The 27,883-nt window shown below is 42.6% G+C and overlaps 1 protein-coding gene across 10 annotated transcripts; it reads right to left on the bottom strand.

Moving 5' to 3' along the window:
• Window positions 1–175: 175 nt before the first annotated feature.
• Window positions 176–26,882, bottom strand: tn (tripartite motif containing protein thin). 10 transcript variants are annotated; one of them, XM_015173548.3, is made up of 14 exons: window positions 26,507–26,882; window positions 23,940–24,045; window positions 18,142–18,282; window positions 16,983–17,118; window positions 13,808–13,950; window positions 12,029–13,747; window positions 11,861–11,920; window positions 9,111–9,778; window positions 5,090–5,368; window positions 3,331–4,071; window positions 1,688–1,847; window positions 998–1,138; window positions 826–902; window positions 176–750 (listed from the first exon to the last, which is right to left on the bottom strand). In XM_015173548.3, exons 3-14 carry the CDS (start codon window positions 18,274–18,276, stop codon window positions 537–539), a joined length of 4,473 nt encoding a protein of 1,490 aa, XP_015029034.1. In that variant the 5' UTR covers window positions 18,277–18,282; window positions 23,940–24,045; window positions 26,507–26,882; the 3' UTR covers window positions 176–536. The 10 variants fall into 10 exon arrangements, with proteins under 10 accessions (XP_015029034.1, XP_032291740.1, XP_015029036.1 ...); XM_032435849.2 differs by lacking the exon at window positions 11,861–11,920 and adding an exon at window positions 21,832–21,959 and having other exon boundaries at window positions 9,111–9,826; window positions 12,401–13,747; window positions 26,507–26,880; XM_015173550.3 differs by lacking the exon at window positions 11,861–11,920 and adding an exon at window positions 11,008–11,022 and having other exon boundaries at window positions 12,401–13,747; window positions 26,507–26,880.
• Between the last annotated feature and the right edge of the window lie 1,001 nt (window positions 26,883–27,883).

Below are 27,883 nucleotides of genomic sequence, written 5' to 3'. Positions count from 1 at the left end.
TTTCATTTTGCAAACCGAAAACATCTTAATTTAATAAAGTGCCAACAGGCAGCCAAAATGTAGCTCAGTTCGCAAATTTGTTGGCCGGCAACGCAAATAAATCTCAATTAGGCCAGAAAACTGAGCAGTTGTGGAGAGTGTTGCATTCAGTTGTCTAAATGATTGGGCCAAGTGCTTTTTCACTCCAACTCTGACGAGTTTTCGCTTTCGTTTTTTTTTTTATTATTCAATATATATTACTTCTTTTTTGTTGTTTTTTTTTTTTTCCTTTTTTGCGTCAAGCTAATAAATTTTTCGATTTTTTTGCTTTCTTTCATATTTCTGTTTGAGTTGATTTCTTAAATGATTTGCAATTTCTAGGCCTAGAAATGTGGACATTCAAATATGGGCACTCAATTTTGTACAGCAAGTCTCAAGGCAAACAAAATTCAAAATATTCAAATAAAAAAGAACGCATTAATTAATAAATTGAATCATCATAAAAAGTAATGCACTGGTTTGCGCTTTGGCGGCCTGAGCGCGAGCTTGGGCGTGGCTTAGAATACCTGAACACGATGATTTTCGCGATCGCATACCAAAATATTGCCATTGGACATAATGGCCACGCCCTCGAGTCCTTTGAACTCCGAGTCACCGGAGCCCCAAGAGCCGAAGGTCTTTAGAAAACTGCCATCCGGATTAAAGATCTGTATGCGATTATTGCCCGAATCGGCAACAAATATATAGCCCTGATCATCCACTGCCACGCCCCTGTGAAATGAATGCAAACATTTTCGTGCTGTGAGTATATAAAGTCAATTACGTAGAGTCAATATAATTACTCACCGTGGAAACTTGAATTGACCATCATCGGAGCCCTCGCCGCCCACAGTGGACAGCACCTTGCCATTAACATCGAATATCTGACGGCGGTAAATGTAAAGGGTGTTGCATATTTTAATTAAAAAGGCTCAGCTGGCCAGACAGCCGTGAACCAGAAGCTGATGCTGATGCTTACCTGAATTCTGTGGTTATTCGAATCGGAAACAATAACACGATTCGTATTCGATACGGCTATATAATGCGGATGCTCAAGTTGGCCCTCGCCGCGGCCGCAGGAACCGAATTTACCAACGAAGGAACCATCGGATTGGAAAACCTGACCAGAGGCGAAAACCGAAAACGAAAAGAAAAAAAAAAACACAAAAAAAAACGAGAAACGACACCAAACGATTCGTAAGTTTTTTTGTGTTTTTTTTTTTTAATTGAAGGACATGAAAAAAAAAAACAAAAAAAAAATATTTGGAAATAAAATAAAAATAAAATCAAGGCAAAGGCAGAAGCTGACACAGACTGGCAGCTCAATCTGTCCAGGCCAGGCCAGGCCAGGCCGAGAGTCCCAGAGTCGTCGAGTCCATCAGTGTATACGAATATATTGCAGTTAAGCGCATGAAAATTGCTCTGCCTTGCAGTGGGCGTGGCTGCAGCTGCAGCTACAGCTGCCTTCTGCCTGCCGTAGCTCAAGTGTGACAAATTGGGCAAGACTCTGAGCTCTCGGCTCCGACTTTGGCTCTGGCACTGCGGATCTGGCTGGGGCTTGGCCATGTGACCCTGGCCGCTGCTTCCGCTTCTCTCTGGCAGCCGCCGCCTTTGCTCCTGCTGATGATTATAAATATTTGCATGCAAATGGCAGAAGCACAGACGTTACCTGCACTCTGTGGTTCTCCTTATCGCAAACGTAAATGAAGCCGAGTGCATCGGTTGTTACGCCCCAAGGATAATTGAATTTGCCATCTGCGATGCCCTGCGAGCCGAAGGCGCGCAGGAACCGTCCTTGTGGATCGAGCACTTGTATGCGATGATTGTATCTGCAACATAGTAGACAGTTGAAAGGCAGCTCGTGTTAAACCAAAATGACAACATGATGGCGACAAAAATGCTCCCCAAACTATATACATATACTTGTTTTAAACTTAAAGTTAGCTCTTAAATATTTATTTAAAAACTAATTTATTATCAACATTGAGCCATAAATGCAGCTGCTCTATTCGCATAGAACTAGTTTGCCTTTTATTCAAATGCAGAGCAAGAAGCTGAATACTTTAACATAATTAAAGTCGTATTTTTTTGCCCTCTCAATATAATTTCCATGGGGTATATAAAAATGATTTTTATAAATGCAAGCTGATTTAAATTGCTTAGTATTTGGATAAACTATTCTCACTATCTCTTCAGTCATTTATGGCAAACAAGACTTGAAACTTCAGAGACTCTAAGAGATAGCCACAGGAAATTAGATGTATTGTATCAAGTTTTTTCCAGATTGAAGATCAACTTACATAATTTTTATCTACAGTTGTCTCAATTTATTTATTGATTAGTAGAAAGATATAGCATAGTGCTCACCATCTATCCATTCATTTGTTGCAATTTACTCAAGGAACTCAGAGACTAGAAAAGCTGGCCACAAGAAATGAGGAATATGGATTCTTATGTCCATAAATCAAGTGACTGAATAGACATTGCATATAAATAAATGTATAAATTATATATCCCATACTAAAAAATAACTAAACGAAATGCTTCCAGCAGGATAACTGCTAGTCGTATACTTCCGCTAAGCATTAGACTATTTATTCAAAATAAAATTGGTTGCTTTAACTGAGTGCCTATGTTTGCTGTCCCGGGCCATCAAAATGTGAAGCGCTTCGCACTGTCATTAATTACAAAATGGGCGTAGAGAACTCATTACCGCGCCGGAACTTTAACAGTGTACGTAGAAGGGCGGAGACATGGAGGAGAACATGGTGTGGTTTGTGAGACGCGTTTGGCAACAGCTACTGGGCTGATGGGCCGCTGGGCGTTGGGCTTAGGCTAAGCTGCTTAACGTGCAAAATCAAAGTTGAGACACACAATGAGCCTGGCCGAGCACAACGATGCTGCTTAACGAGATTTCTCAGACAATGACAGCCCGGATGGCAGCACCAGGAACATTCGGCACATGCACATATGTACACCAACAAAAAGAAAAAGGTTAGTGTACATGCGGCTTAAACCGGGGACTGCCGTGGAGCAGAGGTGGCCGCAACGCACATGTTTCTCATTAACGCGACTATTATGCGCTTAGCCGTGCCAATTACCCGACTCCAGAGCAGCTACTGAAGCACCAGCAGCAGCAGCAGCAGAAGGAGCAGCAGCAGGCAGCCTAAAGCTAAGCCTGAGAATTAATCATGGACTTTTGTTTCGACTTAATTAAAATGCAGCTGCCGAGCTGAGCAGCTCAAGAGCTGGACAATAAGGTTAAAGGTAACAGCCAAAAAAATCAAAAGGAAATTAATATAAAGAACTCACCTATCGGCTATGATGTACTGGCCAATGCGATTGACTGCGACGCCCGCGAGACAATCGAATTCACCCTCGCCGTTGCCGTATTCGCCAAACTCCTTGACAAAGATGCCATTCGAGTCGAAGACCTGGACGCGATGATTGCTGGAATCGGCGACGACGATGCTATTGTCCGGGCCGACGGCTAGGCCGCGCGGCCATGTAAAGGATCCGGGCTCGCTCCCCCGGCCCCCCAACTGGAACAGCTGCTGGCGCTTGCGCAGGTACACCTGTTTAGGGATAGTACCTGCCACTCCGGTTATACCGGCTGCTGCTGCTGCTACCGTAGGGGACGTAGGGGAGCCTAGCCCGTTTTTTGACCCGTCATCGTCGGACGAGGCCAGCTCATTGGCCTGACGCAGTGGCAAGCCCAGGCTCAGTCGCCTGGACACATCGCTGGCGGTGCTTCGGCTGCCAGCAGTGCTGTGCGCATGCGACCCCGCCCCCGTTGAGCTGGAGGCGTGGTTGTCGCGTGCGCTGCCAACGCTGCTGCCACTAGGCGTATCCTTGGAGCTCTTATTGCCATATTTGTTCTTCAAATAGCGCGCCCACGAGCTGAGCGCCTCGCCATCCTTGTTATCCGCCGAGCTGGCCAACGCGCTGCGCGACGAGCCGGCGCTCCGATCCGTTATTGGCGAATTGTCGCGCGACTTTAGCGCATGCGAGGAGCGACTGCGCGCCAGATCACTGCTGCCATAGCCGCTATACCTGAAAGATTCGATCAAAGCATTAGACATAAGGCTGCCCCAAACGAGCGCTGAACTAGGCGCTTTCAGCGAAATGCACAGGGCCTGGCTAGTTGGCACAGTTGGAGCTCTCAAACTGTCAACTGACTGTCAAACTGTGAACGCAATAGCCAAACGCCTGCAGCATATATGCGCAACTCCTCGAACAGCCCTCGTTTTGGTAGTTGGAATGGTTTTTTCTCTTTGGAACTAGTTCGAATGAATGACTGCTGATTTGTGCTTGGTTTTTTTTTTATGTATGAGGCGCGCTACGGAACTGAAATGGAACACTGCATGATGAGTGTGCATGAGACTGCATGAGATTTGTACAGAGTGGGTAACTGCATTTGAGAAAGACAGTAAAAAAGAACTATACAAAATGGCTTAAATCCTGTTAATTTCGGTTAATTGAACGCGCAGAAAATATTGTGTGTGTATTTTTTGTGTGTTTTCGGTGTCACTCAAAAAGCGACAAAAATTTATAAAACAAAAGAAATAGTAAATAATAATTGTAAACGAACGAAATCAAAAAATATAATTTTAAATAACTTCAATTAGTGTGTGTGTGTGTCTGTGTGTGTGTGTGTGTGTGTGAGTGTAGAGTGCAACATAAACGAGAACGAAACGTGAAAAGAACGTGGGACCAGCACGCAGAGAAACTCATGTGAGAAAAACGAAATGAAAATAAAACTCATAAAAAGAAAAATTACACAAAAATCATTTTTGATCATAAAAATAAAATAAAACAGGGCGGACAGGGGCCACGGGGGGCATAGCACACGCACAATGAAAGCGCCCAAAAAAGTCTGTATATATAATTATCATAAATAGAAAATATATATATATAAAGTATATTAATGCCATATGTACACAACCGATAGCGTCCTATGTACAACTGAGTTTTATATAGGTGTCGGGACTGGTTCGTTCTTTTTTTTTTTTGAGGTATTTTCTTTTTTTGTTTTTTCTTTTTTTTTTTTGTGGTTGGTTAGACTGCGCACCTTGAGGCCAAGTAAGCGGATGGCGAAACTGTTGTCGGCGACACGGGCTCATCCAGATCGTCGTCCTCGTTGCCAAGCTGATGCGAGGAGCGGCTGCGCGCCAGTCGGGAGCGCCGCTCCTTCATGGCCAGATAGCGGGAACGGCCGGTGCCGTAGCGGCTGTCCGAATCGTCGCCGGTGCCGTTGGCGTCCTCATCGAAGGAGGCGGTGGGCGTGGATAGCGAGGGTTGCGTTACAATTGCGCTGCTCTTGCTCTTGTTTAGAAAGCGGCTTGTGTAGCTAGAAAAATGTTCAGTTTGGTTGCGATTTTTCTTTTCTTATGCTTATTTTTATTTCTATTTTTATTTGTATTTTTATTTGTATTTTATTTTTATATTTTTTGTGTTATGCGATTTGTTGTTGCTCTTGTTGTATTTGCATTTTGCTAGATGTTCTTGTTGTGCCTACACAGAGTGTTGTTCTGTGTGTGTATGTGTGTGCCTCGCACCTGGCTAAAAACTTTAAAAGCCCCTTCGCGACCGCCTAATGAACTAACTTTTAACTAGCTTAAATCTCTCTGTATGTGTGTGTGTAACGAGCTCCTGGCAGGAGTTGGAGTTCAGTTCGGTTCGTCAATGGGTATACCCAAGCCCGGGTTGCCTTGGCTTCATTTATTTGGCAATCAAATTCAATTAAATTACAAAAAACAAAAACAAAACTCGCAAAAGTTTCTAATTAAATTCACGCATTTCACATTATCGCAAAGTTCAACAAAAGTGCGAGCGAGTTAAGTACAAGAAATTATGGCGCCCATTTGCGCAGCTGCTTGGAGGGTATCAGGGTATCAGGATGCGGATAGGTTTAAGGCTGGGCAAAGCAACACAGATTCGAACACAGCAGCAACTACATAGAAAGCAACAACAAAGCGCACACTTGTCGGTATTTAAATAAGTAATATAAAAATACTGAAAGGAAACACACAAAAAACTGCAGTCTGCGGTCCTTTGCGCTATGCAACAGCAGCTGCGGCTCTCGCTGTCGCCCTCTCACTCACACAAACACAGCTCGCACAAAAGTAGGCAATGCTTTTTGTTATTCCTCTTTTAATACAGGCATCGATTACATTCAATATGCCATTGCGGTGCATGCAAACAATGTGGAGCGCGGGGGCATGAATGAAATGAATGCAACACAGCCGCTGCATGCGGCATGTTTGAGTACGTTAATTGCTTTGCACTTGTTTACAAGTTGAAAAAATATATAAAAAAAAATGTACTGCTGCAACAGCAATCAAAGGCATCAGAAAGCAGCCAACAAAAAAGCATGCTAGTTGCTCATAAATACATATTTTATTGTGCGTCAGCTGAATACATTTAAAAACAATGACTAAAAAAAAATTGCCTGTGCTATCAGTCTCTTTTTCAGCATTTGTACAATTTGCTGTGTCAATCAAAAAAAGTTGCAGTTGGGTGCACTTGCTGGCCTCAAGTTTTAATTACATTACGCAAGTTGTGTGTGCGTCCTCAAAGCTGACCAAAGGATTCGATATTCAATATTATTGTCAATAAAATAAATTAAAGAACGTTCGCACACACAATGACAACGAACCCTTTTTTGCGGGTGTGTGTGTGTGTGTGTTTGTGTGGCCCCGAAAGGTCATTGAAAATTGCTGTGAATTGAATTGAAGCTGCTTTTCAGCCACTGAGTGGCTCTTTCACAACCACCAACCACTAGCAGCAGCAGCCAAGCGGCATCTGCGTCAACTTATTTCAAGTTCTAGTTGGCTCTGTCCCTATTTAACCCCTTGACGTCAACTCCTGTCGGAGCGCGTGCACGTTTGACATTTGCAAAACATTTTCTGGCATGGAAATAGAAATCTGAGTGCTGTTCATTGAATGCTGACTAAGATTTATGGGACTGCACGTCTAGTTATGAATAGAGGTGACAAAAAGACGCTGGTTCGAATCTCGGAAGCTACTTGAAATTCGGAATGTTGTCATATATTAAGGGACTGAAAATAAGAAATGTTTCTCGGGTTTTAGCTTGAAAATGTGCCAGCCTTAAGAAAATTCAAAGCCAACTTGGGTTAAGCCCTTTAACCTCTGATGCTATTAGAGCTTGTCATTGTTTGACTTTTGATGGCAAGACAAAGGCAAGAAAAAACTTAGTAAGAAGCCAACTTGTGCAAATTTGTCTGAGGCGTGTTTTTTAGTTTGTTAACTGCAAAATGCTTTTAATGAATGGCCAACTGAGCAATGATTTAATGGCTGACTGTGTGCGTAGTGGAATAAACAGAAAACAAAACAGAAAAAGACAATTTATGATTGCGAATGCAGTTGCACATTTAATTCTCTTGTACAACAACATATTGAGGGGAGGGGCGGCGGAGTAGGTATTACAACTGCATCTAGGGTATTTATTTAATTTCACGCAAAACATCCGCAAGTCGCTTTCGGTAGCGCGCCCGGTAGGGTCTACTTATGTACGGTATGCTAAAGGGCAGTGCGCTGCAAAGACGAACACAGATACAGATACAAATACAGATACAGTGAGTGACATACATATACAGAGGGGATAGATGGGAGGAGGGCTAGTTTTTTATATTTTTAACTACGCGCATGTTTTACCTAGAGCTGGCTGTGGCTGAGGCTGTGGCAGTGGCTGCTGACGACATTTTATGTAAAGGTTATGAACTTGACTATTAAACGCCACACGAGGCGTATGAGCAACAAAATGGCCACTGCGATGCTAATGCCAATGTGACGCAGTTGTACAAAGCTGCAGCAGAGAGAAATCACATCTACAATATAGGCACGCACAATACACAAACAACAATAACAATAACAACAACAATTGCACTGCATTGGCATATTGAATATCTGCATGAATAGAAATCAATTAAATTTATGGTGCATATCAATTTAATGACAATTATTTTTGGCATTATACTATTGAATAGCGGTGTGCGAGTGTGTGCGTAGAGCTACTAATTAAAAATGTAAATTAATCGCACGCACTTTGTTATTATGTGTAAGCTGTAATTTGATTAATGCAATTGGATGAACAAAAATCCAAAAAAAAAATAAAAATTGTTGTATAAAGTGAAAAGAAAAGTGATATTCGGTTGGCCGAATATTAACTACCCTTGCAGACATGTGGAATATTTAAATAGAATATTTGTATTCGGCTGGCCGAATATTAAATGCATTGTTGCATTGTAAAACTAATCTTAAATTGATTGACTGAAAGAGTTTGAGTAGAAGAAGCAAACAGAAGAATGCAAATATAGTATATAGCATATCTAGCGAGTGTTACCCGGTTTTGTGTTCTTCCTAACTTCTTAATATTTTTCCATTTTACCTAAAACCCTCTAATCAACTCGGATGAGGATGAGGGTAATTTGCCGGAATATGTTTCTTACGAATTTAGAAGTCGAAGGGTTAACAAGAAATACAACTTAATTATATTTCCATGAATTTTTCACACTTTCAGTCGGGGTTTTCGGAATAACCGAGTCAGTCAATCAGACAGTCAGTCAGTCAATCAGTATTGCAGTTAATTAGTCAGTCCGTAACTAAGTCAATCTTTCAGTCAATCAGGCAATCATTAACAACTGACAGTTTCTGTTAATAGAAAATAATATAATATAATTGCCGGTTGTTATCTATAGTGCTGAGAGACCAACATAATATATATCTGATATATATCTGATCAAAAATATATATCTCTATATATGGTAAACTACGATAGCGCGAAATGCCTCACGAATTTTGCATTGCCTCTGCAAGGGCACATAAAAAGCAACTGACAGTTCATTTATTTTATCCAGCTCACATATATCATAATTAATTATTTGTTTTAGTGTGCGTGCGTGTGCGTGTGCATGTGTGTGTGTATACGTATGTGTTGTGCATGTTTTATAATTAAAACCCAAAATCAATAGGAAACGTTAATCGTTAACTGCATTCCATGACCCATGCAAAGATTAGTAGTAAGAAGCTTCTATTGAATAAGTTTAGCTTGGAAATACGAATGGAAATACCTGCTGCTACTGCCGCTGCCGCTGCCGTAGCGATCCTCGGTCTCGGCCAGGTGATGGGCCGCTGGCACAGGTCGTGTGCGCGGCGAGCTGCTGCTGCCGTAGCCGCTGCTGCTGGAGTTGGGCGTGGCATAGCTGCTGCGCGTCGTGGCGGCGGTGTCGTCGCGCGAGGCGCGTCTCGCCTCCAGGCGATCGCGATAGCTGCTGCCCGCCGATGGGGCCGCCGTTGTGGAGCTGGCCGCACTGCTGGGCGTCGATTTGGCAGCGCTGCTGCTGCTGGTCGCGGTGCTTGTCTTGGGCTTGCTCTCTGCCTCCGACTCGGATTCGGACTCGGAGCTGGTCTCCTCCTCGCTGCTTGACTCCGACTCGGCCTTCTTCTTGTCCGCGGAGCCATTAGCATTGCTCGGATTGCTGTGCTGCGGCAGAAAGCGGCTTACAAAGGGCTTCTTCTCCGGCGTGGCCGTTACCGTGCTCTCACGCGTGCTGGAGTACCGCGCTGTGCTGGCCGCCTTGGGTTGGGCATTGCTGCTGCTGCTGGGCGCTGCACTGGCTGCAGCTGCTGCGGCTGCCGCAGAGCTGGCGGAGCTTTCGGTGGAGGCGCTGCTGTCGCTGCTGCCGGAACGCTGCGTCTTCTTCACAGCGGCCACCTGGGCGGACACGGCTGGTTTGGACTGTTGGGTAGGAGTGGGAGTTGCATCAGAGTCTGTGGCGCTGTCAGCCTGTTAGTTGTAGTGGTTGTTGTTGTTGTTGTTTGGGTTGCAAGCGAGCAAACGAAACGAAACGAAATGCAAGTAGAAAGAAAGATATCGATATGCATATGGATGGATGGACATGTGCAAGTGACAACGATGCGTGGGCGGTAGCAGGAACTGGAGCAAAGAACTGGAGCCGGGGTTTGGGACTGGGACTGGCAGTGGGATTGGCACTGGGCTAGGCAAATGTCAAAATCAGGCACACAGCGAGTTTGACGCCCACCACAAGCGCTTGTCATAGTTAACTTTAGGTATCTTTTTTCGAGGGCAGCTCGAAATATTTGCGAAATATCAAAACAACTAACTAGCGGACACATTTGAAAATTTTCGAAAAAGTTTATGAACTAAGTGAGATTTTCGTCTAAAAAGATATATTGTCTTTTAAGATGTACGATTCTTCATTTTAATGAACAAGAAAATTCGATTAGGTAACCGTTACGAATATCCGAGCAATACCGGGTAATTTCTGTCCCCTTGAGCTTTGAATGGATGGCTTAGTTACTAATTGGAAACGGTAGATTGCGCTGCCTGAGTAAAAATGTTCTTTTATATTTTCTAAACTTTATTGCTTTTTGTGTTTATTGATATTTCCGCAATGTATCGAACGACCTTTTCAATTTCCATGTGCGCAAAAATGCCAAAAATACTTGTTAACAAAACAAGACAAATATGCAGCGAGTGGTGCGCATATGTCACATATACACACACACACACACAGATAGTCACACACACACGGAAAATGGAAAATGGAAAATGAATACGTTGTTAAACTGACGGAAGCAGCTACGTTGACAGTCATGATGAAATGCTCCCATTGAACTTGCCACGAGCTGTGCTTCGGTCGGGGCTAACAATGTAATGTGCAGGCTGTAGGCGAAAGAGTGGAATACACGCACACACGCACACGCACACTCACGCACACGCACAACAGCAAATATATACAACGGACATCAGAAATTTGTGACAATGAAAATTGAACAAAATAAAAAATGTATAAAAAATAAAAGAAAACTGATAGCAGGAGAAATGTCATTTGTTTGGGATTTTTTTTTTCTGCGGTTTTTGGCGGTTTTTTTTTAGCTGTTTTTGTTGCCGCCCAAAAACGTATAGAGATATTTAGTTAGGTTTAAGCAAATTAACATCACTACCACATCGTTTGTCCACTTGCAAAAAACAGAAAGATAGAGAGAGAGAGAGAGATGTAGAGAGAGAGAGAAACGTAAATGCAAAATAAACTTAACAGAAATTACTCGATAAATCGTTTGTACTTTTTTCTCGTTTCACATAAAAAACTGTGTTTTATTTGTAACTCTTTTTTTTGCAGTCTCTAACTAAGCATTAAACGACAAGGTAATAGATGTTAAATTACTATGAAATCAAAAGTTTTTTTTTTTTGTACAATTCATAATTTCTGATGTCCCTGCCTTGGGTCGAAACTTTCAGCCATGATTTGTGGCTTTTGCTTTAGGAGAAAATTCAAGAATTTTCGGCAAGCATTTTTATTAGTCGATTAGGTGCTGATTGTTGAAAAGGTTGGACCCAAAACAGCATTAAAATGAAAGGCGCTCCACAAGACAGAACCATGAATGAAGTAAACGTAAATAAATGAAACTTAGCTTAACACATAAAACAAAAACAATTCGTTTTGGCATTTTGTTAGCGTTCAAGACATAAAAAAAGGCCAAAGGTCAAAGGTAAACAGGTGAACAGGTAACAGGTAAATAGTTAACGGTTAACAGTAAGTAATTTTTGTTTTTGTTGTTGTTGTTTTTTTTTTTGTTCATATACAAAATGTAACAGACTTACGGAGCGGGGGAAGTGTGAACACTGAACACAAATAAAGAAGAATTTGGACAAACAAACACTTGACGAACATGGCGTATACATAATATTTAATACAGAATACTGTGCAGCAGCATAGTCTCCCCCCCCCCCCCTGCGGGAGATAGTGACAAAGTGGCAGCTAGCGGTGTGAGAGAGCGGCTGTATCTAGTTCTCTGCCTGATCCTCATCTGTTTCATACTCCTCCTCTTCCTCTTCCTCATCTTCCTCATCATTCTCCTCAGCTGGCTCAGTAGCTACTGCTGCTGCTGCCTCTGCCTCGGATTCGCTTTCCTCCTCGGTTAACTCTTCTTCAGTCACCTCCTCTTCGTCTGGTTCTGCCATCGCTGGCTCTGTCTCTTGCTCCAAATGCCTATCACTAATTAACTCAGCAATGCACTCATGCTCTGGCGCCTTGTCCGCCAGCTCAGTCTCTGGCGGTACCACATTTATCTCTGGCGCTGGCGCGCTTTCCCCCTCGCGCTCCCCCTCACTCTGCTCACTCTCACTGGCTGTCACCTCCTCGTATTCATACTCGGAGCTGGAATCGTTATCCACTTGATCCTCAGCGGGTGCCTGCGCCAACTGCGCCTGCTGCTGCTGCTGCTGCTGCTCTTCTTCCTCCGCCTCGCTCTCACTTCCCGTCTCACTCTCCGTCTCGCTGCTGCCACTGTTGTCACTGGCCACGCCTTCTTCTTCATTTGTTTCATTCACACTTACCTCGGCTCGCGCTGTCGACGCTGTCGTTGTACGCACTGGAGATGCCGCCGCTGTCGCCGACTGATTATTGCTGCTGCTGTCGCTCTCCTCGCTGGCGCCCTGGCCGCCACGCCTGAGTGCTGCCACACGCTCGGTATTGGGGCGCTGCTCGCTGCTCGAGTCACCGCTGGCTGCTGTGGAGGTGGCTGCACCTGTTGCACCTGCTGCTGTATTCTTGCGCTTCTGGCGTGCCAGCTCATCCTCGTCGGTGGCTGCGGCAGCTGTTGGCTGGTTCTTCTGCTGTTGGCGCTGCATGGCGGCCTTTTGCGCTTGGATGGCTGCCTGAACGGCCGCCTGTGCAGCGACCGCTGCATCCGATTTCTTCTCCTTCTTCTCCTTGCCTATGTCCGCCAAGCGCTGCACAACGCGCTGGCAGTCGCTGAGGCGTATGATGCCGCTCAGCTGGCCACGCGACACATCCTCGCTGTCCAGGACGCGATCCTTGCGCTTGTCGAGCTCCTGCTGGCGCTGTTGCTGCTGCTGCTCACTGTCCGAGTCCTCGTTCTGGTGGGAGCGCACGAAGCGCGAACGGAAGCGCGAGGATTTGGCGGCTCGACCCGCCGGCTCGTTCTCGTAATCGTTGTCGTAATCGTACTCGGAGCGTCCATAGCGATTGTCGCCGTACCTGTCGCTGTTGTTGCTGTTGTTGTTGGCGCTGCGCTGAGGCCGTTCGCCGAACTTGCGGCCGCCGAGCACGGGCTCATCGTTGTAGCCGCTGCGCTCCTCCTGCTGGCGGAACTGCGTGGCCAGACGATGATCGCTCTTGGAGCGCATCAGGCCGGGCTGCAGTGCGCTGGGCGGCGCCAGATGCGAGCTGCTCACCGAGCCGCTTGGCGTCGAGTGCGGCGCTATGTTCAAGTCTCCAAATGTGGCCAGATTCATGACCAGCTGATTGGGATCTATGGAGACGAGGAAGCGCACACGGCGACTGTAATCGTTGTTCTCGTACTCAAAGTGGCGCAGAAACTCGACGGTCTTCAGGAAGATTTCCTTGGTGTCCATCAGTTCGCAGTCGTCCCATTCGACGGTCTCGTTCATGTACTTGTCGACAATGTCGCAGTTGCTGCTAATGTTCGTGATCTCCAAGTCCAGATTCTCCTTAAGCGTTGTCAGGTTGCGCAGCTCCACGGCCAAATAGCGATCGATTTCGCCCTTCAAGCCATCCGATCTGTCCTTAATGGCCTTCGTTATGCGCCGATAGATCTCGTCAATCTCCTCCGTCACACTAATCGCGTTCGTCTGCAAGCTCGTCGTGTTCTTCTCGATGATGGCCAGCGAGTCCTGCAGTCTATGCAAGCTGCGACGAATCTGCGAAGGCGAATAATTAGCTCAAGAAAATTCTCAGATTGCCAACCCAATGTGGCTCACCTGTGAGTTGAAGCGGGTTATCTCGCGTCGCAGTATGTCCATGTGTGCGCTCTTGCAGTCCTCGCAGATCTTTTTCTCGCAGTGGGCACAGTGGGATAGATAGGCTTTCTCGGAGCAAACGCCGCAGCGCTCCATGATTTGACCTAAGTTAAATCGAACAATGGAAATAAGACATCAGCGAGGCGTTGCTTAAACGAACTATTTGAAATTTGCAGTACCAAAGCGTTTCATTTAGTTTCCAGTGTAATAGCAGAGGAACAGTCGGAATGGAACAATGGCAATATTTTACTCTAATCGAATTGCTTTCAAATTTTCACAACTGAAGCTGGTCGTAAGGTTTGCAGTGTGAAATTAACTAAATTGGCAACAAGGCTTTTCAGTAGGCAACAATGTTTCACTATTTTAAGTCAACTTAACTTAAGTCAACTTTAGCTGAAACAGTTGAGATGGGACAGTAGAGCGGCGTTACAGCATTTGAGATCCTACAAGAGCTCGCCACAAAAATGTTTCATTTCATTACAAGCATAACTTAAAAGTGCCCAATGATCGGAATGACACGAAGATGATCAAATTCCAATTCCAAAACGTTTCATGTGGGCTACAAAACTGTCAGCTGTGTCAAAGCAGTTGTTTAACAATTGAAATTCCACTTGTTTCCCAGCACGTTCAAACAAATTGCATTCCGTTTTCCAACTTGTTTAGCACTGTCGAATTTTCCAACCCCCGCCCCTTTTAAAATATATACAGAGTAATGTTATGCATGCAACGACTTGTCCCTATTCCAGTTGTAAAACTCGACAATCAAATGCCAAGTGGCAGTAGCAACAGCAGCAGCAGCAGTGGCAGCAGCAGTAGGAGCAGCGCCGTTGACAGGCCGCCAACCCATCAATTTGCACTGTTGGCTGGCAACTAGGCAGCGACTGCGTTTTGTATCAGAGACTGCGATTGCACTTAAAAGCGCATAACATGCCAACTACTTTGGGTTTGACTACTGTTGACGCTGCCGCTGCTACTGTTGCTGCCACTGCTGCAGCTGGTCGGGACTAATGCGATTTCAAGAGTGTCGCCAAATGCTGGAAATCAACTGCACCTAAACGATCTGCTCTATGTGCTCTAGATGTTTATGTGTTGTCGCTGCCAAGGCACATCCTGGCCGGAGCATGCCAATGTCTTGGCTATACAAAATGCAAATAACGAGCTGACGTCCCCCCACCACTTTCTTAAGTCTCCATACAACCAACTTCTGTAGTCAGTCGGCAAGCGAGCAACAATGCAAACATTTCACAGTGTCCCAGTCACAGTCACAAGTCGCAGTCGCAATCGGCAACGTAGTCACAGTGGCAGTGCGAGGAAAGTAAACTTTTCTGCATCAATTGCTGGCAGGATGCCCTCCACAACATTCAGCCCACCCACCGTCCCACGAGTCCCCCGATGTCAGTGTGAACCTAACTGTGCCGCAACCCTACCCGAATCACAGCCATAACCATTGGCGTTGCCATTGCCTGATGAACTCGCCTCGGCTACCAATCTCTGCGGCCTCGCTCACTCCGTTGGGCATGACAATAAACTTACCAAACTCACACACACACACACACACATACTCAAAGGTTGGTGGGGTGTCTCTCTGGGGTAAGAAGAAAGCATAAAAAAAAAGAGTATGCTGCTTGCTCTGCGCCAATAGTTGGCTGTATTTTCTTGTGTAATCATATGGAAAAGTGAATTTGCAAATACTACATGCGATTGCGAGTCCTTGTATCATCGCATCCAGTTATCCATAACAGCGCGGCTTGAAAGGGATTTCGCCCGAAAATGTTGCTGAAGCAACTTTTGCCCTTTGTCTTTGAGACAAGCACACATTTGCATAGCAATTGTCAAAAATGGTTGAAAATTGTCAAAAATACTCGATGCTTTGTCTGCTTATTAACTGCCTGATGCTGATTGCAGCTATATGAATACACTCAAAGCACTCAAAGCACTCAAAAGCACTCATAATAAACAGAACACTCATCGCACATTCCTTCGACACTTATTTGCATTTGCTGATGAGTGTCGGTTGTCGGTTGTCTCTTGTCTCTTGTCGGTTGTCGGTTGTCGGTTCTGTTTGTCCTTTGCAATTTGCTGCGACTATCAAGTTTCAAGTTATTTGCATAGTCATGGTTACAACCTGATACCGCAGTATGGTCCACAATGCAAATTATTTAAAAACAAGAAAGGAAGTCTATATACACGGCACGCCGACGATTTAATGTCCTTGTGAACATAAAGCTAACAGCCTACGATTCCGAGCTTAAAAAAGAGACAAGGAACTTTTCTCGTTTCTACATTTAGGACTTTATCATATCGAAGTTCGACTCTGATAAGATTTATTGCAAGTAAGCTTAGTAAAGGCCGACTACGACATATAAGAAGTAGATATAAACATATCGACTTGGCTGTCTATATGCATCAAGAATATATATAACGCGTGCGCAGACAGCTTCTTCTATGCAAATTTCATGAGCCAGTTATACTACCCCATACGAGGGTATTACGAGCAAAAATTCAACACACACAAAAAATGAACCGAAATCAATTTGCTTTTGCTTAGTTTTAATTGCGGGCGGTGGGCGGGGGGCTGCACGGATATCTGGAGTAGGTTGGGGCTGATTTGTAAAATACACAAAGCGCCTGATTTTTAATTGGAAACCAAATATTATGGCCATGGCATTTGCTTTTTATGCGCCATGTGTTTTAACACCCTTTTTGTATGATATACACAAGGAATTTAATTAAAGTTTAGACATAGCAAAAATTTATTAACAACATTTTTCGACAATTCGAGCAGCCGAATTATCAAAGCGCTTTTTGCACAAGATATTGCAAAAATATTTTTGCCATTTTTGTTGTAAATATTTTATATACTTTTTTTCGTTTTCTTTTTTTTTTTTTTTTGTTTTTGATGAAAATCAACGCAGCGTAAGCAATTTCGATGGCAAATTGCAAATTGCAATTTTCATTTGCGAATGCACAACAATTTTAATTTGTGATAGATGGACACACAGACACAAAGATGGGCCAGACGGACGTCCGAGATACGCTTTGCAGTCAAAAATGCGTATAACTAAATGCCAATGAAACGCTTTTCCGCTTTGTATTGATTTATTTGGAAGGGGGCGTGGCCAAGGGGCGGACTTACCTGAGGTGGGATCGGGCAGTTCGCCGGTAATTTCGATGTGCAGCTCCAGAAAACGCTGCAGCGTGACATTGGTGGGAAATGCCTGGACGCCATTGTAGGGTATACGATGTTCGGCACGACATTCGGGGCATTTGACCTGCAAGTGCAATCAGACGTAAATAAAGGCAATTACTTCCCCCCATCAAACGATGCAGCGAATGTGCGCTTTACACGGCACAACGCTGCAGTTCGGCAGTTAATATAGCAATATTGAGATATAGACACGGATTTATAGCGATATTTCAATGTGATATATCAATTTTGTAACACGCTTTAAAAACCCGCACACAGTCTATGTTACTTTGCAGTGTGGGCATCTTGAGCGTTTGCCAGCTTGATTTCTGTCTCACTTTCTCTTTGGCCCTGCCCCAAAGTGTTGGCAAATCTTTGGGGCCTGGCTGGTTAAAAGACAGTTATTGGTAAAGTTGTAGGTTTTTGCCTTTTGTCTATTTTTTTTTTTTTTTTGGCAATACGCCTATTTGGCCAGCCAGTTTATGGCATACAATGGACATGCTTACCAATTATTTGCGTGGCGCTGGCGCAAAGCCAAAATAAATTTTATAAATATACGCACACACACACACGCAAGACAGGCGTCTATAAGTAGCGCAGTAGACACATATTCATTATATACACAAACATATAGATAAGTATGCCTGCTTTATATGTAAATTTTATAATTTTTCAGCAGCAGCCAACGCAAAAAAAACACACACACACACACACACAACAAAAATCGACGCAAATGCGCCGCAAGCAAGCAAAGAAAATTTACTAAAGAAAAAAAAAGTAACAAGGAAAAATTACGTAGAAGAAAAACAAAAAGAAAACTCAACTCATTTCCACAATGTTGAGTTTGCCTTTTGGACACAGAAAATGTTGTTTTCATTTGCCGCGATGCGATTTTTGTGTTCGTCGGCGGCTTTCGCCGAGCGATTTATTAAGCAGCTTTTGGCATGTGACGTAGTCGCTGAATAAATACGCCGCATTTAACAAAATTGCCTTAGACACACACACACACACACACACACACACATTCACACACGCACACACTTGGCTTATGCATTCGACTGTGATTATGATTTATGGGCTTTTGTGTACATGTGACAAATAATCTTACCTGACGCCGCACATAGTCGACCAGGCCCTCCATGCAGGGCTCCATGCAGAAGGAGTGCTGGCATGGCAGCAGCTTCGGTATGCGATACCTGTCCAGGCACACGCAACACGTCAACAACTGTTCGAATTGCTCCATGGCTCACTGCAAGTAGACCAGAGAGAGAGAGAGAGAGAGAGAGGGAGAGAGGGGGTGGGTGATTAAACGCAATCAGACATTATTAGACTTGATTTGATTAGATGGCAACAGAGACAAAGTCCTGCCAATTTGATATTCATATCATTATAAATTCGCGTATACCTCCTGCCCGTTAAGCTCATCATAAGATGCCCCCAAATCGGATTGCTACATTACGAGTCCTCACATTTGAATAAGCAGCAGAGCAGCATACGCAAGCAAAAGCGAAATAAAATAAAAAAAAAAATAAATAAATAAAGAAGCAAAGTCTCAGGCATCAACGTAAATTGACCATTTCTGCGCCATTGTCGTAAATCGCGGGGCGTCCGTCGGGCAGCCAGCCGCGGCAGCCCTGGCTTCATTTGGCCTTGCCAAATATTCTAAGCCACAAATCTGCTTATGGCTGGCTTCATTAAAAGCGGTTTATTTCAAAGAACTCAATACGGCTCACACAAAACAACAACAGCCCACATGCCCAGCAGCAGCAGTCGCAGTTTCCAGGGTATGGGCACACTTGATACACATGCTGCAGCTTGATTGGCAATAACTCAGCTTAATTGTGAGCACACTTGAGTGCTAAGCACCCAAGTACACTCTCGACTTGCCACAAAAATTGCTTACCTGCCAGTCGAGGCCAATCGACACTGGCCACAAATATTGGCCAGCATATGTTTATTTTATTTAATAGCTCAAGTAACTGGCCCAAAGACATTTAATAGCTAATCGAAGGAGCTTTAGTCGCAAATAAATATGGATAAAATGCAAATATAAATAAATGAGATGTACATTATTTTAATTACAACTCTTAGTCTTCACTCACAAGCATCTGCTGTAGTTGATATTTACATTTATGAAATATCAGAGACATGGAAATTAAAGTCTCTGATTCAAATGCATCATACCCTACGCCCTGTTCGCTTATAGAGTATGCAACACAAGTAAGTGATATGTGATATTTACTTTCCTCATATCCTTTTCAATTTTTTCCCAAACACAATATTTTACTTCAACTTAAATGCAATGCCCAGTTGAGCTCTGCTTGAAATTGTGCAAGGATTTCGCATGGGTCTGAAGTAATTTCTGGCAACTGCTGCCGGCCCGTTGAAATTCTCATTTCAACCGAAAATAAGCTACAAAATGCGCAACTTTTAATAATAAAAATGACACAGATTTTCCCATGAAGCCCAAAAATATTTCGCTCTATGCCACATACACTATATAAATAAATGCAATTTCTCGTGCAGTCGCCTATATATTACGTATACGCCACGTCAGCGCACGCGGGCAACAGGCAAACGGGCAAATGGGCTGCTGCCACGCCCCGTGCAAACGCCTCTTCCTGTACACCAATAAATAAACATCGAGGTGCACCACAAATTGTCGTCGTGCGCCTGTTGGCAATTATTGTGTGGAAATAATTTAAAGCGTTGCTTAAATGCGGCCAAAAGTTCACATTGTATGCAATACGCCCCCGACACGCCCACACTTGCTCAATAACAAAAATAAAGAGAAAACTGATGCGAGTGGCGTGCAATTAAGTGGAAAATACGCTTAAAATCAAATTGAATAGAAATTTTGTCGCCCGCTCAAATTGTGCGTGCTATAAAGTGTGATAAGGGTGCGGGATGCGGCGTGCGGAATGCGGGGTGGTGGTCTACGGTTTGCATGTGGGCGTGGCTGCGACATATATGTCGACGAAACTAATTCTGCAATTGCATCGCTGAATTGGCGCCGAAAGGATTCAAATGAAAGGCATGCGCTCGCATAATAGAAACTGCCTTAAAAACCAACCCCCCCCCCCCCCCCTCCCACCCGTGTTAAAAGAACCACTCACAGCACACCCTACACCCCTGACCATGCCCATGTCGCTCAACGTGCTTAGTTAAATTTGGCTAAAGAGCCACGCATATGCCGGGCCAACACTTCAGAGCACATTCAATGCACAATTTGAATGGCCATTGAAAGCGCCAACTCTTTGTGGGCAGCACTCAACGGGGGCGTGGCATGGGAGAGTAATTTAAGCGTGTGTTTATGTCGCTGACTGCACTGGACAGTGCTTAAATTTTACAATTCCATAAATAAATACATTAAGAACATATATGCAGAAAACCCGACTCAATAAAAACTTGAATATTCGACGGGTTTTTAAGGCTGACTATAGAATCTGTGCGGAACATGAAGACAAAAATATAAATATATTCAAATTAAAAAGACACATAAAGTATTATAGCTGGAAAGACGGCAATACTGACGGGCACAATCGAAAATTCAGAGGAAGATAAAAATAATAGAAGATATATGCTGATATTGCAGAGTTTTCGATAGAAAAACTTTTTTATCGAACGCTTCTTCCTATGGAGCTTACGATAGAGTATTCCGATGTTGGCAAGACCTTGTCGTATAGATATAGAGCATGATAAAACTCGACAAGACATAATTCCGATATAATCCAGCCGACATTTACGTGGCAGAATTCAAAGCTTCATGACGAAATACGGACTGTGCCATATGGTGTCTAAAATTTTGGTTGTTGATCAAGAATATTTAAGCCCTTTTGTATCTAGAATCGGTTATTCACTAAGAATATATATGCTTTGTGGGATTGAAGTTGCCTTCTTCACTGCATTACACATTTCATATTTGACAAAATTATGATACCCCCTACAAAGGCATAGAAAGCGTAATGAAAACCGCCTGCATGCTCCTAGTCTACAGAAACTATAGAAATATACGCCAGATCAATTCAAATTTGTAGAGATAGAGAGATAAAAAGAATGATTGCCAACAGCTGTAAATATACCCTGTTTTATTACGAAAACTGCGCTTATTTTGATTCCATCATACATTTGTAAAGGTTTCGAGTAGTCTTGGAATATTAAACTAAAAAATACAAATTATTTGCGTGCTCTTCTTATCCAAGAGTAATATTTATTATTTATTTTGTCAGCGTTCTTGGCGTAATGTTATTTTTTGTATTTTTTTGTTTATTCGCACGCCAAGATTGATGAGAACAGTTGCTCAATGTTTTGTTTTTCTTTAACAACAGATACACATAGACTATATGCACAGATATAGAAAAGGCATTAGCCTTGGTGCATATAATTAGCCAATTATGTGACAAGCGGCTCGCTGACGGCTAGCATGGCTAGCGGAAACGGAAATGCGTACATTTTGAGTTCATTGCAAATGAGTTCAAAGACTTGCCACAGCCAGAGCTGTTGACCCTGGACGCTTGCCAGCTTCAGCTTCAGCTCTGGCTGCTTGAATGCGTTTCCAATTTGGCCATTCATCAATGCTTAAATGGGTCAAAAACTTTACGCCAGCTGTCCAAAGTGACAAAAATCGACGGCCAGTTGATAGATCGGCCGCGATTGCCTGTCAGAAAAGCAAAACGCAACAACAACATGGAACTGAATTGCAGCTCGAAATTTGGGTCACATAGTTGGCAGGGCCAGTGAAATGCAAAACCGCAGATAGAGAGAAAAAAAAAAAACAACAAATCAAAGAAAAACTCACCAATAGATAAAGTAAAATGTGGCTGCTGCTGCTGCTGTTGCTGCTGTGTGAAAGCGGCACTCAGAGGCAATCATAAAATGCAATTGGTTTGAAACTCGACTAGACAAAGAAACTTCGCACGCACTTTACTGTAAATATAAACGATTTTCCGCACGTTGATTAATTTAATTGAATTTTTCAATTTCCAATATCGAAATACTAAAGATATTTTGGAAATATCTTAAAGATATTCTGTGGTGCACATTAACTTGTTGAACATATGTTGCGTTTATATTTGTAAATTTATTGCAATTTAATTTCGATTATACTATAATTTATTTTTGATTTAATTTAAATTAAAGCGCTGCTAGTTTTTGCAACGCGTCTCGTAGAATTCGATTGGAAATGTAAGAACCGACTGAAGGCAAGTGAAAATTGCCAAGCACATGAAGCAACGGCATAAAAGCGAAAAACAAGAGCACTGTATAATATTTTAAATATATACAAACCAGCGCTGTATATGTGTGTGTGTGAGTGTGTGTCTGCGTTTCTGTATCTATATATATGCATATAGAGCGCAGCGATGTCGAGATACAAACAAACAAACGCGCGATCGAAATACGAACGCAAAAAGATATTCTTGGCAACGTCGCGCTATATGTGTACGTATGTGTGTGTGTGTGTGTGTGTGTGTGTGTGTTGGTTTTGTATCTATGCATTGTATCTATGGCTATGCGCAGCAGCTCATTAATGAGTTACATTTGTTGCACGTGTGTGAATTGAAATGAAGTTTTCACATTGTTTGTTTTGACTTCAGGCCACAAGAAAGCGCTGCTAATTGCAGCCCACAGCAAAGTAATTTGCCTAACACACACGCCGTGTGAGAGAGTGTGTGTTTGTGTGTGTCTCTCTCTCTCTCTCACTCGCTCGCTCTCAAAGCATCCGTTGACGTCACCAAATGACTGACTATTAATAAAGCTGCCGGCATTTTCCGTTCGCATCTAAAGTATCTAAATCTCTGTGCGCGTGTGTGTGTGTGTGTGTTTGTGTGTGTTTCTTTTTGGGACGCTGTAAAGCCTAAAAATAAACTCCATTGAAAACTGGAACGCACATTGGGCTATTTGAATTACGCCCTAGTTGTAACAACTTATAGATACTTTGGCTAAAATTTCACATGCATTACGGCCATGTCGGAAATGTCCCAATTGCATTGCCATGACGCTGCGAATTTTCAGCGAATTTCTCCCGAATTTTCCTTATTCACGCGGCTCGGGCAAACAAAGACGCATAGCACATGACACGCCATGGGGTCCATTAGCTGCTGCTTGCCATGTGGCGCTTGTCGAGCCCGAGGCGAACTAAGCCAAAAGACGGAGACAGCGGCAGCACAGCTCAAGGTCGTATCCATGTGTGTGAGTGGAGACCCTTGGAACGGGGCGACAGGCGCTAAAAATACGCATTGCGTTTGCCCAGAATTTAACATGCGACTGCAAAGTGCCTAAAGATAGAACTGCGAATACTCCGGCTATAAATGAAAGCCAGACACAAGTTGAAACTTCGCAGACTGCAGGCGCAATGCGACCGAACCTCAAGCAATGCCAAACTAAAGTGAAAGCAAAAACTTCACAGAAGTACAAAAATTCTAAAGCAAACCCAAGAAGTTGCTATTTAATGGCAACAAACTAATTGTTCAAGCCTGGCTTTCGTATATGCCAAAGGAAGCCTCAATGGGTTTTAGAAGGTCTTTATATATATTTTAACTTTTTAATGCTGAAGGCAAAGCTTGCAAGTTAAATGCATTGCTTACAATTTATTTAAATAGAAGAAGCAAAAATTGGCATTAAATGCAAATAAGCCAGATATGTATGATAGATATATTATCAATAGTATATATTAAATATTTTTTTAAATATTTGCTTTACCATCCCATAAATAAAATATTCCAAACTGTAAAAATGAATATATGGTTTCAGAAAGAAAGTAAGCCCCAAAGAAAGCGCCCGTCTAAGGGCTTATTTGTGATGTATATATATTCTCAATTAAATACGTGCCAAAACGCGACCGGAAATGTATTTTAAGAGACTTTTGCCCGAATTTGAAAGCTTTAAATGAAATACTTATGTACTTACAGCTTCTTTTTTGGGGTTACTTTCGCTCGGCTTTGACTTCCTGTTCCTGTTGTGTATCCGAGGCGCCCCTAAGAGGGCCCTGCTGCGCTGCTGTTAACTGTGATGGCTGCAAGAAAGAGACAGAGAGAGAGAGAGAGAGAGAGAGAGTGAGAGAGGAAGAGATGAGAGTTGAGCATTGAAAGCAATGTTGCATGCCAAATTGCATGATTAATCACTTGAGTTTTGGCCGCAAATCAACTAGTTACGTATGCTGGCAATCGGCAACAAGGCACCACCCCAGCCACCCAATTCCGCCCGCACTCTAGCCACAATCAAGGTGTGCGCGGTAAATGATAGCCGATGCCAAGCTGATCAATTTCTCAATTGCAATGAATATTACATTTCAGGCGCCGCATGGAATATGCCACACAATATGACATATGAGCCGAGGGCTATTGTTTACCTGCTCATTATCGTTATGGGCTGCGGCCACACGATGGCCTTTAATTGCATTTCCACAAAAGAACCGCAGCAAAACATTTCATTGCAGCATATTGACAATGCTTTAAGCAAGTTTGGTGGCATATGCTGCAAGCCTGGCGATAAACGATATGGGTATTTCTCCTATTTTGATTGCACAATGTCGAGCTTAATTAACGAGCTGCAATATGACTGTCGCAGTCGCAGTTGCAGCAGCAGCAACAACAGCGCAATTGCAACTGCGACATTTTAATATCCTTCAAGCATTGTTTTTTAATAATGCGCCGATGGGTTGCAGCCAGCTGGAAGCAGAACACATTCCATTTTAATGAAGTGCGTGAGTTTCGTGTACTTGTTCTCAAGATATTATTGAAAGAACAACAATAACTGGGGCTTAATTGTTGCCTCCTAAGAGATTACTCGGCAGGTCGATGGTATATAATGAATATGCATGCAGTCAGAGCTCAGTTGAACAGCTATCGATTAAAGTTTTACATTCTCCCTGCTGCTTCCAGTCCATATTTAAGTATTATTATTTTCTCAAGACGTTTCAAATAGCTTTATATATCTTATGCAACTTGAGCTGAATTTATGTTTATTATATTAGGATATAATTTGTTTTATTAAGCGCTGAAGTTCATCTTTACCTTTTGATCTCTGAGCTGAATTTAAGTTCCAACTTATTCAACGAAATATATCCCAAATTTATTACAATCTCTCAAAATTCTCAAGTCTTTTTGAAAACCTTTCTATGTCTAATGATACCTGAGCTGAAGTTAAGTTTCACATTTATATTTTATTCCAGGTTCCAAAGGCATTTCACTAATGTAAGCCCACAAATAAGTTCGTTCATATCTCACATCTAATCTCACCTCCAATTAATTTTAATCTTTTCTATCTCTAAATTCAACTCAATAAGGCAGCAGCTTGCCCTCTATTATAATTTCTACATTTTATTTAATTTTGCTCTCAATTAAATTTCTAATTATTTTGCATTTTAAATTGCAATGCACTTATTCAAGGAGGTAGCTCGCCAGCCCTCTCTCTCGCTCTCCCTCTTCTCTCTCTTTCTCTTTCGCTTTTATCTAATCAAACATCAAATTCATTTAGGTTTCCTATTTATCGTCTAATTCAATTCCTAATCATTTTGCAAATTCAGTTCGCTTTTGTTTTCCAATTACGCTGTGCGCGACCTTGAACTTCAAAACCCAATACGCATACGCCGCGTGGCACAACGGGCCATTGTGGGCTTATAGCAAATGTCGGTTCGTGGTATATGGAAATCTGTTGCATACTTTTGGGCGGGCGCGAGCCAAATGCAAAAAGTGCTTTTCCCAAAATTGTGTCTACGCGCAGCCCAAATGGCATTTAATCGCTTTAATTTATTTTACAGTTCGCGCAAACAGTGAAAATGAAATTGCAGATAAAAATCAATTGTGCTAAAGGCAAACAAAATACGCAATATAAACAATCAGGTGTGAATAAAAAAAACAAAAGGTACACAAAGATATTTATATAGAAAATAAAGTGCCATAAAAACTGGGCGCCAAAGTAAAACTAATAAACGAGCCCCAAAAAGCGCCGTCGAGCGAAAGGCAAACATAAAATAGAATTTTAAAAAAAAAGCTTCGAAAAAGCAAAGCAAAAAATGGAAGAAAAAAAACACACACACAAAAAAAAATTGAGTAAAAATGTCGCTGATTGAATAAAACTAAAAATAAAACGCGGCGTATGCGCAATCTAACTAAAGACCAACTCAAATTAGAAATAAAATGATAAAAATGCTACTTTTTGTATATACTTTAATGTGATTATGTTAAAATGTGTTAATAAAAGCAGCAGCAACAACAACAGCAACAACAACAAGAGCAGCAGCATTGAAAATGAAAATAATTTTGACAGCTCTTGACGATGTGGGCGCGCGAGCGGGCAGCTGCAGGGTGCGGGGTGCGGGGTGCGGCTGCTGTCAACGGCCAGGTGACATTTTCATTTTCAGCTTATTTGTCGGACTTATTTTCAATATATGCATATATATGTATATACATATATATATATTTATTCTTTACATAATCAGCGCAGCTTTGCAGCTTATTCAATAATGCACTCACTTGTGGGCCGCGGCTCTGCAATTCGATAATTTGAATTTTGATAGCTTTTGCACACTGATTCGCATGCCTCGGCGGCACGTTGTGTACGTCCAGTAATTGGCCGATCCAACTATCTTGCAAAACTAACTTTTAAACGTTTCAGCTCGAGGTTATAATTTAACACAAGAAATACGTGTTGCACACCGCACGTCCTGCCTTATGTTGCACGCACTACGCGCTGCGCGGGCAGGTGCAAGATCTACAGGCACTATATATACTATACTCTACTATGCTATACTAAATATATATATATATAGACTATATATATGTATATTTGTGCTATATATCGAGACTGGGCGAAACTGCGACACGTCCACTCGCGAGCGTGCTGCAAATGAAAATGAATGTTGGCTCTCACCGTTCGGCCAGCGGCAACATCTTTGATGATCAGCCGTTCTGAGGTGAATTTTATAAAAATAACGTGCAAAACAACAGCAACAACAACAACAGTAACAACAGCAACAACAACAACAACAACAACAGCAGCAGCAACAGCAACACCAAGCACAACAAATTTATAGAAAGAATTTCGCTGTCCACTTTCACACACACACACACACACACACACTTACACACAGCAGCTTTGCCTCGCCTGTTGCAGCTCTGTGTGGAAATCGCTTAAATCTTCTATATAATTATTTTACAATGGACATTCTTAAACAATTTTCATTGTCGTGAGTGCAACCAAGGCAAACATGGCTGATTTTAATTATTGCTATATACCAGCTATAATTATTATTATTTTATTTATTTTCCCCTCTTTGTATGCCCAAAATCCTTGAATATTGCTAAGAAAGGGTCGATTGGTTTCTTGCAAATTTATGCAAATGGCAACAGAATGCATTTTCCAACCCGTAAGGTATATAAGTTCTTGATCAGGACAATGTAAACTATGTAATCTGTAAACTCAGCATATCCCAAAAGAAGAAGCGGCTTATCATTTGTTTCAATATCTCCCTTCATTTTATGACATGGTGTCTGGAGCATCATATAAAAGGATAAATATATCTTTTTACTAGTATGAATCAGTAATCGGTATGTGGTAGTCGGGCACTCCCAACTCGAGCACTCCTACTTGATTCACATTATTTATTTCGCAGTTGCTTTTTGGCTGCCCACACTTATTCGCAGTGTCCAGCCACCCACGCATTTTGACCAAAATTGAATCATGAATCATTTTCCCTATTTTCTTGTGTATATTTATAAATGGGTAGCTCTTCCATATTTATTGATATAACAGCATCGACAAGTTTATAAATGTAGCTCGAATTTATATGCACAAATAAACGGAATTGTCTGCGCAAGGAATTCACATTTCCAGCAATCACAAATTCATTA

The sequence above is a fragment of the Drosophila virilis genome, chromosome 5 (genome assembly GCF_030788295.1).
Source record: "Drosophila virilis strain 15010-1051.87 chromosome 5, Dvir_AGI_RSII-ME, whole genome shotgun sequence".
Taxonomy (NCBI): domain Eukaryota; kingdom Metazoa; phylum Arthropoda; class Insecta; order Diptera; family Drosophilidae; genus Drosophila; species Drosophila virilis.
Note: the sequence above shows the minus strand (reverse complement) of the source record. Positions and strands in the feature narration are given on the sequence as shown.

Bases quoted from the DNA above. Each gene is read 5' to 3' on its own strand.
- tn (XM_015173548.3), bottom strand. From the start codon at position 18,276: ATGGAGCAATTCGAACAGTTGTTGACGTGTTGCGTGTGCCTGGACAGG. The intron at 9,779-11,860 runs GCAGAGAACTAG...CCTACCCAACAG, and splicing joins ATGAAACAGATGAGGATCAG to TCCAAACCAGCCGTGTCCGC. The intron at 1,848-3,330 runs GTGAGTTCTTTA...ACTATGTTGCAG, and splicing joins CAGTACATCATAGCCGATAG to ATACAATCATCGCATACAAG.